Source organism: Daucus carota, chromosome 4, assembly GCF_001625215.2.
Source record: "Daucus carota subsp. sativus chromosome 4, DH1 v3.0, whole genome shotgun sequence".
Classification (NCBI taxonomy): domain Eukaryota; kingdom Viridiplantae; phylum Streptophyta; class Magnoliopsida; order Apiales; family Apiaceae; genus Daucus; species Daucus carota.
Window position 1 is genome coordinate 45,776,118 of NC_030384.2, and position 17,182 is coordinate 45,793,299.

The 17,182-nt window shown below is 33.9% G+C and overlaps 1 protein-coding gene across 1 annotated transcript; it reads left to right on the plus strand.

Annotated features, from left to right (window-relative positions):
* The first annotated feature begins 1,011 nt into the window (after positions 1 to 1,011).
* On the plus strand, positions 1,012 to 12,016 carry LOC135152312 (serine/threonine-protein kinase SRK2H-like). Its single transcript, XM_064092213.1, has 2 exons — positions 1,012 to 1,184; positions 11,415 to 12,016. Exons 1-2 carry the CDS (start codon positions 1,012 to 1,014, stop codon positions 11,992 to 11,994), a joined length of 753 nt encoding a protein of 250 aa, XP_063948283.1. The 3' UTR covers positions 11,995 to 12,016.
* The last annotated feature ends 5,166 nt before the right edge of the window (positions 12,017 to 17,182 follow it).

A 17,182-nucleotide genomic window follows, 5' to 3' on the forward strand; every position in this document is an offset into this window, starting at 1 on the left:
TAATAGTTTTACTCTTTTAGAAAGTATAATTGAGAGATACATTTTAGGTACAATCGAATCTAATGATCCAATATATGAAATTGTTGAAATATTATTTGCTCTGTGGCTCTTAGGTTTTCATATTTTTGAATTGCTCGACACATATTTTTAAGACGCATATTTAAGATAGTTTTATTACTTTCTTTTTGAAATTTTTCACTTTTAATAAAAGTTTAGATGGTAAATATATATATTTAGAAGAAAAATAAATTGAAAATAATTTATTAAACTATATTTTATGAGAGCATTAGAACGCGTACCAGGCCTTCGTCCCTCAATGCATTGTTAGGTATCAGCCCGTTACAATAGTAGAATGGACTTTGGTGATCCAAAACAATTAAGGATAATAATTGTATGTTTAAACAATTATTATAAAAGATATGTGTTGATCACAAAGTTAGAAGACCCAGTTGGAATTGGATTTTGATTTGAGGTGGAAATCAGAATTGGATTAGGACTATGTGTAGCTATTTTAGAATTAGATTATGATTTGTCTAGTTTGAGATGGATATATATACATAGTCATATTGTGTTTGATAGGTGTGCTCAAGATGTAGACTTGGGTATCGCTTGCGGGCGGATGCTTGAGTAGTAGGCTTGAGTATCCAAGTTTGGTTGATTGTATTATTGATAACGGTTTTAATTAATAATACAAGTTGGGACGTGGGGTTTCCACGTCAAATATATTGTTGTGTGTGTGTTTTGCATTCGAAGTTGAATCTCGTGTTTTATCCCTAACAAGTGGTATCAAGAGCCGAGGTTAGGATCGTGATTGATGGGGTTGAGAATAAATTCGGGATTCATTTGAGAATGCATAGTGCGGTGAATGTTTGTTAGCAGGAAGAGACAAAGTTACGTGCGGTATGACGGTTGACTTGCACCGTGGATCAATCATGATGGACTCAATATGGAAGAAGATTGGATGGTTCTTCTAGAGGCCGGAGGATTGTGAAAGCAAGGATCGGGTGACTCATGGATGGAAGAGCATTCGGGGTTGATGCACGTAATTTTGTAGATGGATATACCGTTTTGATAAAGAGCGGTGGTTGGGAATTCATTAAAGTGAAATTTGGTGATACTCAAAGTTTGGAAGAACGAGAAGCGGAGATTCTTGTTCGAGGGGAGGCATTGATGGATGGACGCCGGTGTCTTCATCGTGATTGTTGATTGAATTGGGCTGAAGGGGAGGATTGTTAGGTATCAGCCCGTTACAATAGTAGAATGGACTTTGGTGATCCAAAACAATTAAGGATAATAATTGTATGTTTAGACAATTATTATAAAAGATATGTGTTGATCACAAAGTTAGAAGACCCAGTTGGAATTGGATTTTGATTTGAGGTGGAAATCAGAATTGGATTAGGACTATGTGTAGCTATTTTAGAATTAGATTATGATTTGTCTAGTTTGAGATGGATATATATACATAGTCATATTGTGTTTGATAGGTGTGCTCAAGATGTAGACTTGGGTATCGCTTGCGGGCGGATGCTTGAGTAGTAGGCTTGAGTATCCAAGTTTGGTTGATTGTATTATTGATAACGGTTTTGATTAATAATACAAGTTGGGACGTGGGGTTTCCACGTCAAATATATTGTTGTGTGTGTGTTTTGCATTCGAAGTTGAATCTCGTGTTTTATCCCTAACATGTATTGATGGGACGGAGGGAGTATATATTCATAAAATATTAAAATAAATATATTCGAGTAGTTTAAAACTCGATTTAATAAAATATATGAATAATTAAAAAAATGATTAATTACTATATATCCAAATTTAAATATCTTAAATATTAAACTTGACTGGCTTATAAACTTTCCAATTGATACTTCGTATTATATTAAATTAGATCCCGAGCTCAAAAGGTGTTTTGGATTTTAAAAAGTTACTAATTCAAATTTTATTAAAATATTTAAATTAAAAAAAAACTTACAAAAAATGCCTGAAATAAATATAAAAAATATATGTATCTTTAAAGGTTGGAAAAGTATTACACTATTTTATCTTTTGCATGATATTATTGTATATACTACGAGTTTATGAATTACCAAACAAGAACTCTGGACCAAAAGGAAATGAAAGATACATAATATAGGCAGCATCTAGTTTCTTTTTCTGCCTATTTTATGTGAAGGTAGTTTCCTGGTTTTTTTTTTGCAAGTTGAAAGTAGCATCTTTACATGCAAGAAAAACTTCTAATTGTGCCGATACTTTTCTCTACGTGTTGTCTTTAAGCTCTAATTCCTTGAATTATAGATGCAGGTAGATTTTGGTTATTACTTAGAACTTGAATCTGGATACTTTTGATATTTTATATACAGATTATCGTGAAAGAGCAGAAAAAATATTAATAAGAGCAGAAGGAAACAAGTGTCGCCCTGTTATAACCATAAGATTAGGTATTTCGGTGTGTACATTAATAATTCACTGTAGATATGATAAAGTTTGAGAGTGTATATAATATCATACTATTAAAATGAGTATAACCAATAATCATAAACCAATAACTGATTAACATCGATTACGAAAACTTAGCACGTGCTGGGATTTTTGTAAAACTAAACATAGTAGTGCATAAAAATATTGTTATCTAGACAAATCTCTAAAATACTCCTTCCATCCTAATTTAAGTGAGCTTTTTGCTCATTTCACACAGTATTAAATGATTCATCTATTTTCCATCTATGCCCTTATTTTGTTGACTTTCTATAATTTTAGTAAGATGTTACATTGAAAATGATAAATAAGAATTTAGATGAGCCTTTTGCTCATTCACACATATTAAAGAGTATTAAATGATTCATCTATTTTCCATCTATGCCCTTATTGTGTTGACTTTCTATAGTTTTAGTAAGATGTTATATTGAAAATGATAAATAAAAAAAGGTAAAGATGAAAGATTGATGATAAATATGAGGGAAGCTCAATTATATTGAGATAAATTTATTTCTCCTCATCTAATTTGGGATGGAAGGAGTAACGTTGAACGAAAGGTAGCTCTGCGCCTCTACCAATCCAAAAACAATCAGCACTGAGTTCGTTGTATCTTTTTGAGTGGATAGTCTGAATCGATGTCACGGATCAGTTACACAGTTATATATGAAAATAGCTAAACAACATTGTACCCCTTTTGGTGAATCGAATTATAGGCCGTTTTATAAGCCACACTGCACGACGCTTAATTGTACCATGGAATTAGGTATGTAACTATGTTCGTTAGATGTGTACTCGGGGAAATTCAGAGGCTGGTCACATATATCAAGAGAAGTTCTTATAATTCAAGATTCATATTCTTTCCGTCAAAATTAATGTTTCATTCGATCATAGTAAATAAATTGTATGTTATAAAAAAAAATAGCATTTCATAAAAAAAAATAACAAATTTATCATATTATTTTAGTATGAACAACCTTTCTTGGACAAAAAAGTTAAAAATATGGACCCAAAAAAAGGATGAAGGGAGTACCATTTTTATAATTAAAAAAATATAATATTATAATATATAGCTCGTCACGGTAATTTATCTTTTATTGATCCGGAATAATAGGAATCACATTTCAAATTATCTAAACATATATGCCAACATTTTTAAAAATATATATGCTGAAAAGGTAGAATTGAACGATACACTATTATATACTTATATATATATAATAAGCGTAAGGGAGATAATTTGGTCGCATGGTTCTCTGGTCCAAAAGCTTATCATCCGTTGGATTTTATTTTGAACAAATAAGCACCGTTAGATTGAAAAATTAACTTCTGCTCTACAAGGCAACTGATATCACCTTGCATGTTTATAATTCCTTTTCTGAATCCAAAACAAATTTTGTCTTTCACGTGTATATGATTTTTTTAATCCCAAATAAATATTTCCTACCAGTTTTATTCGTAGAATCATATAAATCTCACCGTCACAATTTTTTTATAATATATTTTAAAATTAATAAGCCGGATTTATGTGATTAGCAAATACAAAAAACTTTTCTTAATCCAAAATAGATTCTACCTTCTTATTGCATGTTTATGATTCCTTTTCTTAATTCAAAAACAAATTATGTTTATCAATTTTAATCTAGAACCATATAAATTTTTTGAAAAATATTTAAATCACATTATATATATATATTTTTTTAACCTAGAAACCCGCAGCCGCTATCATTCGGGTGCGCACTCGGTAAACCCACGAGCTCACGCAATAGCGCTAGGCTCTAATCCACCCTTTGGGAGTCGAACCTGTGACCAAGAGGATACATGTCCTCTCTTTAACCAGCTAAACCAACCCTTGCGGGCTATTTAAATCACACTATAATAATTCTAATATAAAATACATTTATAAATATAATCTAATAAGAGTTGGCAATAACGTATTCCACTCAAAATATATTAAAATTTGATAGAAAGAATTTAATATTTTGGCAGGGTGCATACGAGAAAAGGAATGATTTCATTACAATAGTTTATTTGAAGTCATTAATGACTGTGATGATGTACCACAGTTCTAACTTACAAACAAATTATAATTTTGAATTTTATTTTATTGAAAATTTTAATTTATTATTTATAAATTAAATTTCTTCACACCATTTAAAATATATTTAAAAAGTTTATAAATAATTAAAAAGCTCCCGTGCCTTGCACGGGCTATAAGCTAGTATTATAAATATAATTAAAGGCTTGCGTGCACCGGCATATCTTCACAGATATTTTAAATATAGGGACCGTTTGGCTGAACTTAAAAGAAATGACTTATTGCTTAAAGTAAAGAAGTGGATTAAAAGTGAGAAGTTGGTTTGGACTTATAAGTTATTATAAGTGTTTGGATACCGTGACTTATAAGTTTAATAAGTTTTTTAAATGTTTGGATAACTTAACTTATAAGTTGGTATAGTTTCATAATTTTGTAATATAATTATTTGATATTTACGAAATAAATTGATAAAAATTGATGAAAATATTATTAGATTAATATTTATATTATATAAAAATGATTTATGGTTTGCTTTGTCTCTCATTTTGATATAAATATATTTGAGTATTTTATAAAATTGAAGACAAAAATTTAAATAAAAAAAATCATATATTCAATCACATCTGGAAGGAGATAACATGAGCATAGGAATAAAGAATAAACAAAAGAAATCAAAGGGAAGCAGGGGATGAAATAAGTATAAGCTGAGCAACGAAAAAAAAGCCATACTCCGTAGCTTTTTTCCCGGGCTTCTTCTACTTTTTTTTAAGTGGCTGGGATCAATTGTCAAACGGTCGGTAGAAAAAAGGAAGTGGGTTTCTGAGCTTTCAGAAGTTCACTTCCCAAACACCAGCATAATATAACATATGAATAAATATTCCTAATGCAATTCGTGTTTCATCACTTAAACAGACGTTGGGATGGTGGTAATGTTTTGCAAGTGTCGTCTAAACTGAAAAAAAAATTCTTGTCTATATTATCTCTCAAGCAGATGAAGAAAGTGTCGCTATTGTTTATTCATAGATCAACTCAACACAGTATCTTCTAAAGATTGCTCAGTATCTTATAAGATCAACAATTAGGCAACGACACGAGTAAACTGATAATATGTATCTACTATCTACTGCAAATATTACAGCGGATGAACGGTCTCGTACCTTAATTAAGAATAAACCAATGTAGTTTAGTTTATGATTTAGAGGTCGTTTGGTTCATTTTATAGTAGTCATTTATTATAATCATTCAGTTATAAAGATAAAGATTAAAATATATTAATTAATTAATTAATGATTTCAAAAAAAAATATTAATTAATGAGAGCGGAAAGGATTCCCATTAATCACTGGGTGTGGGGTGCGGCTGGGAGTCATCTATTAGGACTGGAGTGTGGGTTTGGAAATTTTGGGTTGTTTGCGGTTCAATGCATGCCTCTTAAATTCTAAATTTATTTATTATAATTATTAAAAAAAGTAAATCAAATTTTATATGTGATATATTTAACATTGTGGAGTCCAAACTAAAATTATATAAATTTTGACAAAAAATATATGTGAAATATAAATTACATTAATATTATGTGTAATTCGAGTGGCCTTTAACCCCTATATATTATGCTGCCCTAACTCCTCAAGTACAATCATAATCTAGTCAGCTGATATACATTAAACATAAAAAAAAATATAAAATTAGATTTTAATTTGATAAATATTATAATTTAAACTTATTGAAATCTTATATATTAAAAAATATTTTTTAGTTATTTATTATTGAATAAAATCAACCACTTATGTCAAATATGTATTAAAAGTTAATGTTATAAATTTAATAAATATAATCAAGATTTAAAATGAATATTTAAAAATTTATAATATATTTTGACTGTCAAATGTAGTAAACTAGTAAAAAAAACAATTGTCTGTCATATAATTTGCACTCTGCCGCTTATTTAATTTAAGATTATTAAAGTGCGTTGCATCTCAAAGCATCTCTTTTGTCCTTTGCTGAGATGTTTTGACACTCTTTAGTCTTTTTACACAATATCGATCTATTAGTGGGATACTATTATAATTTATAACTCAGTGGGTCTTTTTTTAGTGATAATAAATATAAATATTAACATTTATGATTAGGAAGCTAGTGTGATTACGCAGCGATATCAGCTATAAAGAAACCACATGGCGTATGACATGATGCTCGCATCTTGCCACCTGATAATTTTCTGTTGGATGGGAATACTTGTGAAAGGACACACAACAGTTAGGTAGTGAAAGAAATCTTCACTTTTAACTCTCTTTTTTCCATGTGTGGAAGCCCCATAAACGAGGTTAGTAGCTAATTTGATTGGTTTGGCATAAAAAACAAGCAGACAATACAATAATACTCCAGAAAGTTTTCCTTTTATTAAAAAAAGTTTTAATATATTTCCAGTATAGCTCAAAAATTATATTATATAGGAAACTGAATATAAGAATAGAGTTCGATTCTTGCTCATCAACATACAAAAAATGAAAATAAACACAATCCTAGAACACATTATATATAAGAAGATTGATAAACTCAAAGAGAAAGATAGCATAAAAATTAGAGATATTTTCGTGAATATCGGGGGTGAGTTCATGATTGTTTTCTTTTTAGAAATATTGAAATATCTCAAGCTCATTATTTTCTTACATAAAATCAAAAAATGCACATCCTCGGAACGTCCTCATCTACAATAAAGCACAAGTATATTTCTATTGAACTAACCAACTTGCAACTGCCAAGGCTAAAGAGGAACATGCAAGTGTCTGGAGATATCCATGACTAAGCACATATTTAACATTAATTATCTGATACATTGCTTCCACTATACATGCTGCTACTTATTTATGCTTGGTGCATGGTGGATGGAGTAAAGTTTGATAGATACTACTTATAAACAAACACTACATATATATTAATTATGCTTCTAGCATGGAAGTATATAATGGTCATGGTTAGTGTATATTTGTGTAGTGAAGACCCAATTGCTACTTGCGTACGATAAAAGAAGAAATCACCATCGTTTAGCAAATACAATGCAACAAGTTGCCCATTTTCCCGCCTTGGATATCGACCTCCTAACACCCGAATTGTCAACGTAGTCTACTAATATGGGAGACCATTATTTCTCCTTTTCTATTGCCCATTATTGTTTCACTGAGTTTAAAATTATAATTAATAACTTAATGTGAGTTAAATATGATAAATTAAGAATTTAAAATATTATTTAGTTCTTAATTTAATAATAATTTAAGAATTATTAAAAAAAATAAAAAAAAATAAAAGTGATTAATGGATAACTTATAATTTATGGATATTTTTTATTAAAAAAGGTTTTTATAAAATTTAATATTGAACAAAGTACATCAATTTAACTTTTGATTTTTTTGACTTAATTCTACTTAAGTTAATTTTTGGCTCATTACACAAAGAGATAAATTAAATATAATTTTAAATTATGATTTGAGATCTAATGAAACAGGTTTAAGTTTAAGGTGAGTATAGGGTCACGTGCACTCTATTTTCTTGGATTACTTCATTTTGTGAAATATTAATTTAACAAGGACGGTGTAGAAAATAGTAAATACTATAAATGTGTAATAATATGTTGCGTATACTCTAACCGAAAATTGTGCTCTTAATTACCATCTCGATTATATGTAATATAGTCGGTACATCATACATGATTGCTTAAGATATCATAAACAATTGAAGCGAGCCAAAATCCAAGGAGATAAATCTTATGCTACCCAATCGTGTTTATAATGTTGATCTTTTTTTTAGTCAACGATGGATTGGGGTTGACCCGTGATTCTGTGATGATCTTGTATATATGCGGCTATGCTGAGCAAGAGATAAACCACGCCTCCACTCTTCGATTTTCTTTGGTATAAAATATTTTAGTCTCATTGATAGTACCCCGCTTCCGAAGGGTCTTTTACCCGGTCCCGTTATATAATACCCGCCTCCGCAGTCTTTTACCCGTTCTGCAATGCTTTTACTGTTACAATATATATATTTTATCACACAAATAATGGGACAGGAGGATGACGGGACGAGATAGGCACTCCTTATAAAGGTTATGGTATCATTCTTTCTCATGGACACTCTTTCACTCACACATACTCTCTTCTTGTTTTCTATATAAACGGATTCTCATTCTTACACCGGAGGGGCTTGACGGCCACCACCCCCGGTCGAGCCTTGTTTTGCAGGCTCCCAACACCTAACAGCAGTAACATCGGAGATCAACTGAAGAAATGGAGACCACGCATATTTGGACTTATCATTTGGCGCGCCAGGAAGGGGATGGTTGCAGATTTCTCTCTCCCTTACCTCTTGAGACCGACCCTTTCTCCGATCTGGTGGGTCACGACCCAGAATCTAAGCCGGTTCCGTGGACGCCAGTGAGATGGAGAGTTCTCCGAAGTGCACCCGGGTGAAGGGGCCGATCTACTCTGCTGATAGCCAGAGGATCACAAACCGGCGATGTTTCGGATCTACTAAAAATCAACTCACCCACAGCTGACTGCAACAAAAATCATTTCATTCCAGATCTATCATGGAACAAACTTGCACAAATGGAGTTTCAGCCCAACTCGGTGAACTCGGTAACTTTTCGAACTCAACTCGGCGAGTCATCAACTGAGTCAACTAGTCGACGCCTACAGTGGGCTTATTCTGAATGTTATAAATACTCCATGGTAACTTGGTAAGGAATGTGTGAACAAGTACCACATCTCAGGTATGGTGTTTAAAACACTCGTTGTGGAAATACTGATCCCGATCTATTTCGGAAGACATGTATGTGATTGGTTTTCAAAAAAGAAAGTTCCTGTACACCTTGTTTCATATACGCTGATATTAGAATTAGCTTGTTTCTTCGATCCTTGTCAATATTCAAAAACATAGATTTACTGATTCTTAACTACAAGATTGAAGGGTGACAAGCAAAGATCTGGGTTTGTTAAGAATTGAGTTACCTTGCAGTTGACTATTAGTCTACAAGCCTTTGCACTTTCTCTAAATCCTACAAGTATCATTGTTTATGCAATTTTATCGTTTGGTTTATTTATGAGCGATTAATTGATTTACAGTGTCATACTCTTTTGTAATGGTGTGATAATGCTAAAGTGAGTCAGCTGCAATTGTAGAGTAGTTGATTCCTAAACATGCATTAGAATATACCAACTACTAGGAGAGCTCTGCAAAATTTCCTTGTTAATTGCCTTGCATTACTACCATGTGCTTTATTCTTTTTAGCATTGCTCAATATTATCTCAAGACTTCAATGCTTAAAAATATTTATCTCGTTGTTTAGACTGAAAAGTTTCGAGAAATATGCATCCTGCTTTAATTAGACACATGCTCAAATTTTAATAGCTATAAATCTTGGCTCAACTTTATTGCATGTGCATCATATAAGCGATTTTCCGGATATTCTAAATAAACAGAGTAACACGTATGAAGCAAAATGCAAGTCTGAGGATGACATCACACATTTTCAAGGACTCAAGTCTCGTCGAGAGATTACTAGGTCACTACGTCCTTAGCAAATAAACCAAACGTATTGTTATTCCCTTATCTTTGAGACTTCTTAATAGCCTAACTTTTGTTTGTCATTCTCTGCTCAACTCGGCGAAATAGATTATTCGACAAAATTGTCCGTAATAAATAAATGAAAATCTGATAAACTCTTTACCCGAGCTTAATACCAGTCCTCGCTCATTCTTTACATGCTTAGTAGACTCTGGAAAATTATAATTAAAGCGCACACTTCTACAACTCCATATATATGCAAATTCTTTATATATGTGCAAGTAAATGAACATGAACAATGTGCTTCTACTGGAAATGGGTTCTCTGTCCTCTTTTTTCTTAAACACATATTAATGCTAGTTGTTTATATGGCGTCTAAGTTGACACTGATTTATGATGAAATATTGGAAAATTTTGTATAAAACCAAACCTTGTTATCAGAATAACAACAGTCTGCCTCCTGCAAGCACCATCTTTGATGCATTTAAGTGTCCCCGACTACTTTTTCATGTCTAGCTAAATCCTTAATTGTCATATGGCATCTATTTTTCCCTTGCTCCGCTTTATTTTAAGTGTGCAGAAGTGGCAGCAGAATCATATTACCAAGGGCAAAAAGAAGAATTATTTGTATGTTCAAGTTCAACTCTCAAACAAAGAGAAAGATAAAGAAAATCTACTGAGCCTCATTGGTCCTGGGAGCTCCAGTATTTTGAGTAGTTGAAAGCTTTATGGTAGAAGAATGCCTTCATTTCAACTTTGGCGTCAGGGTGGAGTCATTGCTGCTTTATCTTCCTCTGGAGAATTCCATTTCAGCATGACCATATATTCCCTGGAAATGACTTTGAGAGCATTGGCCTGGAAGCTTATCATGCTGCTTTATCATACACATTTTCTCCTGGATGCTGCTTTTTCGAGGGAGATATAAGACAAAAGCTAAAAATTACATTACTTAGCAAGAGTATTCGAAGCTTCCATAAGTTCATCACTGTCTCCTGGACTTGTCAAAGGAATTGCAAAGATTCGACAGAGAATTATGTCATGCAGTACAAGCAATCTCGGCTAACGAATCAAGAACTCAGCTAGAGTTTTAATCAAAATGCAAGACGAATTCGAAAGGGCTCCATTCTTCTTCCAGAATCTATCAACAGTAAACAATCGAGGGAGAATTATATGACTTTAACTATACTTGCAACCTCAAAGCTAGTTGATCATGGCATAGAGCTCAGAGTTTTTTGATATGCACCTCAGATTATCCGGAAACTACAGCAGCAAAAGCCCTGTTAGAACAGAAGTCGGAAGATAGGATTGTGCAAACCCAATGGCCAAAATCTTTATAAAAAAAAAAGAAGTGAACACGAGGCTAGGTACTTCTTTCAGCAACTCATTTCTGGGGTCTCTTTCTGTCATGCAATGCAAATATGTCACAGAGATCTGAATTTGAAGAACACACTACTAGATGGCAGTCCTGCTCCTCGCCTTAAGATATGTGATTTTGGTTACTCCAAGTCATCTTTGCTGCATTCAAGGCCAAAGTCAACTGTGGGAACTCCGACATATATTGCACCTGAGGTTCTCTCCCGTCATGAATACGAAAAATTTCAAAGAAATCAGCGAATAATGGCCACTCAATACAAAATACCCGAGTACGTTCACATTTCTCAGGATTGCAGGCACCTTCTTTCTCGCATATTTGTTGCAAGTTCTTCCAGGAGGATTACAATCAAAGAAATCAAGAGTCATCCATGGTTTCTAAAGAATCTGTCAAAGGAGTTAACAGACGCCGCTCAAGCCAGCTACTACAGAAGAGACGCTGCCCCGAGTAGCATCTCCCTCCAAACCATCAACGACATAATGAAAATTATAGGAGCAAGAGGACTCTGTATTCCTAAAATACAAATAAAAAATGGTGATTCTAAAGAAAACTGAAGCCTCAACCAGCTACTTCATCTAATGCTATACATAGACTTTCATAAGTCTTTAAATGCTTCTGGATTCAAACTTCATGATCAGAAGATAAAGGAATTAAAATTCTGGGAACATCTACCAACTATTCAGAGAACTAGCCTCACTCGGACCCTTTGAGATCTGAGGTGAAGAATGACAGTACTACAGTAAACCGATGATTAACTTCTGGCAGAGAAACAACGCCCGACAAACCAATCTTTCTAGGATCATCAACAACTATTCAGGATGGATACACTATTTGTCGAGCTGTTGATAAAGCTTCGAGCGCATTACTCTTGCTGCTATAAAAAGAAAAAAAAAGATTTCAAGTCGAAAGCCAGAAAAGTACTTCCAAAGCATCAGCACAACTTCATAGAAAATGAATAGCTGAGCGGAACTCTCGGACGTCAATCCACTCCGATGATCTCAAAAGCATAATCAGGCTTGCGGAGCCTCATCTGTTCTCTAGAACACGAAGTAAGGAAGCTGAACCTATGAAATATCAGTGTCGGGATATTAAGCCTAATAGCTGAATCAGCCACATACGGGTAGAATATATCAGCAACAAGACAATTAGGACGTCAGTCTTGAAGAATCTACTTAAGCTATTCTCTGAGCATCCTTGCAGTAACACAACACATGACGGACTATCCCGTTACTATCAAATTATATGGGACTTCATCCCCATACACAAACACAACACATGACGGACTATCCCGTTACTATCAAATAATATGGGACTTCACCCCCATACACAAACACAACACATGACGGACTATCCCGTTACTATCAAATTATATGGGACTTCATCCCCATACACAAACACAACACATGACGGACTACATCCCGTTACTATCAAATTATATGGGACTTCATCCCCATACACAAACACAACACATGACGGACTATCCCGTTACTATCAAATAATATGGGACTTCACCCCCATACACAAACACAACACATGACAGACTATCCAGTTACTATCAAATTATATGGGACTTCATCCCCATACACAAACACAACACATGACGGACTACATCCCGTTACTATCAAATTATATGGGACTTCATCCCCATACACAAACACAACACATGACGGACTATCCTGTTACTATCAAATAACATGGGACTTCACCCCCATACACAAACACAACACATGACGGACTATCCCGTTACTATCAAATTATATGGGACTTCATCCCCATACACAAACACAACACATGACGGACTACATCCCGTTACTATCAAATTAAATGGGACTTCATCCCCATACACAAACACAACACATGACGGACTATCCCGTTACTATCAAATAATATGGGACTTCACCCCATACACAAACACAACACATGATGGATTATCCCGTTACTATCAAATAATAGGGGACTTCACCCCCATACACAAACACAACACATGACGGACTATCCTGTTACTATCAAGTGACTTCACCCCCATACACAAACACAACACATGGCGGACTATCCTGTTACTATCAAATTATATGGGACTTCAGCCCCATACACAAACACAACACATGACAGACTACATCCCGTTACTATCAGATAATATGGGACTTCAACCCCCATACACAAACACAACAGATGACGGACTACATCCCGTTGCCATGGGGGGCAGTGTTATTACCCCGCTTCCCGGAACATTATCATTTTCACCCGCATTCTCCACATCACAATATATTCTTATACACATGGCATATCATTTACTTTTACATTACGTACATTTTATCACATTATGTACTATAAAAGAAAGGAGACATATGAAAGAGCGCAATTCAGGGTGGTGGCACCTGCCTCCGCAGATCTTGTACTCAAAATTCGGATCAAGGCACCAAGTCTAATTGCTTCCTCGAACCACTAAAGTAATTCAAAGAAGCAGGGGGGCAATGATAGTACCCGCTAACCACCATCTAAGCAATGGGTCACGAATGCCCGCCATCTAGAGACATGACGAGAACGCTTAAGAGCATGTGCCTATTAGCAACGGAGGTTATGTTACAACAGGTATCAATATGTACTATAAATAGATATGAATCACTACACACCAACACAAACAATACTCTGGACTATGAGATAAGTATCTGCTTTTTACTGTTGTAAGATTTGCACAAAACAGAGTAAATTAAACGATCAAGTCACATATACTCTTTTGACAGTATTCATGATCAAGGTAAAAAAATCCTAAAACACATCCTAAGTATCTTATTCTCGTCCAAATCACTATACTAAGTTTAAGGAATGGGGGGCAATGGCAGTACCCCACCTCCACAAGGTCTTTTACCCGGCTCCACGATATAATACCTGCCTCCGCAGAATTAACCTCTAAAACACTCCCTCATTATCTTATACTCCTCCAACTCACTAAAGTAAGTTAAAGGAGTGGGGGGCAATGATAGTACCCCGCTTCCGAAGGGTCTTTTACCCGGTCCCGTTATATAATACCCGCCTCCGCAGTCTTTTACCCGTTCTGCAATGCTTTTACTGTTACAATATATATATTTTATCACACAAATAATGGGACAGGAGGATGACGGGACGAGATAGGCACTCCTTATAAATGTTATGGTATCATTCTTTCTCACGGACACTCTTTCACTCACACATACTCTCTTCTTGTTTTCTATATAAACGGATTCTCATTCTTACACCGGAGGGGCTTGACGGCCACCACCCCGGTCGAGCCTTGTTTTGCAGGCTCCCAACACCTAACAGCAGTAACATCGGAGATCAACCGAAGAAATGGAGACCACGCATATTTGGACTTATCATTCATGATATTAGAAAGGTCATAAAAGAACACCTTGTTTGATCAGAACACTGGACTTCCCATCTACATCTGTATTCGCTGTGGGTCACCGAGGGAATCTAGACGCAACTTGCAACATTATTTGTTGATATAATAATTATCACGGAGAATAATAATACTCTATATTTTATATACTATGCGAAAATATTCAAATTCAAATTATAAAGTATAAATTCATTCCCATTCTTGTTTGCTTGTAAGGGCTAGTAGTCAGTAGAGTAGTAGGTCCGATATGACTTAGGACCATTCTCATCAACTACGCTCGGCCCATTCTACTATTTAGTAAGGATACCGCGCCATACATGCATACCGTGTCTAATGTTTTATTGCTCAATTACCAAAAGGTACAAAACCATACTCAAACACGTAGTTGACATTTAATTTTGACAGTGTCTCCCACACTTTGGGTGTCCAGTGATTTTGATTATTCATTAATAGCCATGTTTTTTGTTGGAGCATATAGTCAAAAAGCATTCTCTTCATTTCTTCGTATAGGGCAAAACCTTTCTGTCCCAAAAAATGTTTACGCGTAATCAAAGAGACATAGTACATTCCTTAACTAATAGCCATGAAAATATAATGAAGTTTATAAGATTATAATTTATAAATTTATGAAATTGCATGCTGAACCAGACCACTAAACCAGCACCCATTTTTGTCAAATGGTTTGGATGGAAAGATTGTGGGCTCAAATCAATCCAATAGTAAGGACTTAAAAGGCCCACGCAATGCCTAAGAATACATTGACCTTGTTCCGTCAATAAAAAGGAAAATAAATAATTTATTAAAAATACAACAGCACAAAATGTGGGACATACCGTTCGTTTATATGAATTCCAACCACATATAACAATAATTACGTATTGTCATTGAAATAATAATATATTTAAATATATATTGAAAGTAAATAAAAAAGGATGAGAGGAAAGAGATATGTTGAATGAAGAAAATTCAATTTTTTATTGATAAAATTAATTTAAAACATATTGACACCTTGAAAATAAAATAAATACTAAATATACTAATATTTCCAAATGTCCCCGATTTTGATTAGTACCCAGGCCCAGCTGTATAGGCCATAGAATGAACATGGGAGAAATAGTAGTAACAAATTCGATTAGCTAGCTAACTTTGAAAAACACAAATTCGCTATACGTGGGGAATAAAAATAATGGAAAGAATTCACTCATGCATATATGATCTTTCAAAGATTGCGAAAGCTACAGAAGTGCTGACTTTTCAAATATAAGCAAGTGTATATATGTTGATAAATCCAGTGTACGCACAAAATGGCTATTGGTAAAACTCAATAGATATGATACCATTAAAAAATTGAGAAATGATTACGTGCGAGAGAGGTAATTAGTTAAAGTGACACCATAATTACTACTCCCTCCGTCCCTCTGATTTCTATACACTTTCTTTTTTGGATGTCTCACTTGATTCTATACATTTCAAAACCTTTCGAAAGTGATAATTTTTTATAATATAAAAATCTCAACTACCCACTATTTTCATTTTTACAAATCTTTTTTTTTAAGTTTCCGTGTCCAATCCAAACGTATGATGAACTAGCTTTCCCAGCTTGGGTTTGTAATTTACCAGTATCTGGTGGACTCTTTTGGTCACTTTTTAAAAATTCATAATTATCAATCGCTGGTACGATATACAGTAATTTTACATGGATAAGAGCAATTTCAACCGGCTTTATCAAGAGGTTATCGATATATATACGACATTGCACTCTTGGTTGTGAACATATTGAAACTCCATTATTACTAAAAAAATTACTACTCAAGGTTGCTAAAAACCGGCAACATCCTCGTTCAACTAAAAACAAACTATTATCCAAAAATAATATTTCATCTTAATCATTTATGTAACTGAAATAAGTATAAAATATTTATGTAAGAGATCATATTGGCAATTTTGATAATTCCTAACTATTAGAAAGTATTTTATAAAGAAATTGTCAAAAATATATGAATGAGAAAAAATTAATATACATAATGAGTTGGCTGGCTAACTATCAAAATAGATAGATGCTCTAACTGCATATACATGTCGAGAAAGGTAGGGGGAGGGTTGAAGTGGGGACCTTTCACAAGAGTATTAATGAGAACGTACATATGAGCACCCACACCAGGTCGGCTATTGGTTTTGCAAGGTGATTAAAGTGTTGCACCAACCAGACTTATGAAAATACTCGTAGGGCATGTTTATTAATTAGTTGATTTCATAATCCCTAACTACCAAAGCTTGGGTTTCCCATTTCTGAATCATGATCCATGAAATTAAGTCGTCTTTTAAGTGTGACCGTGCGAGTGTGAACATAATGTGATAATTTG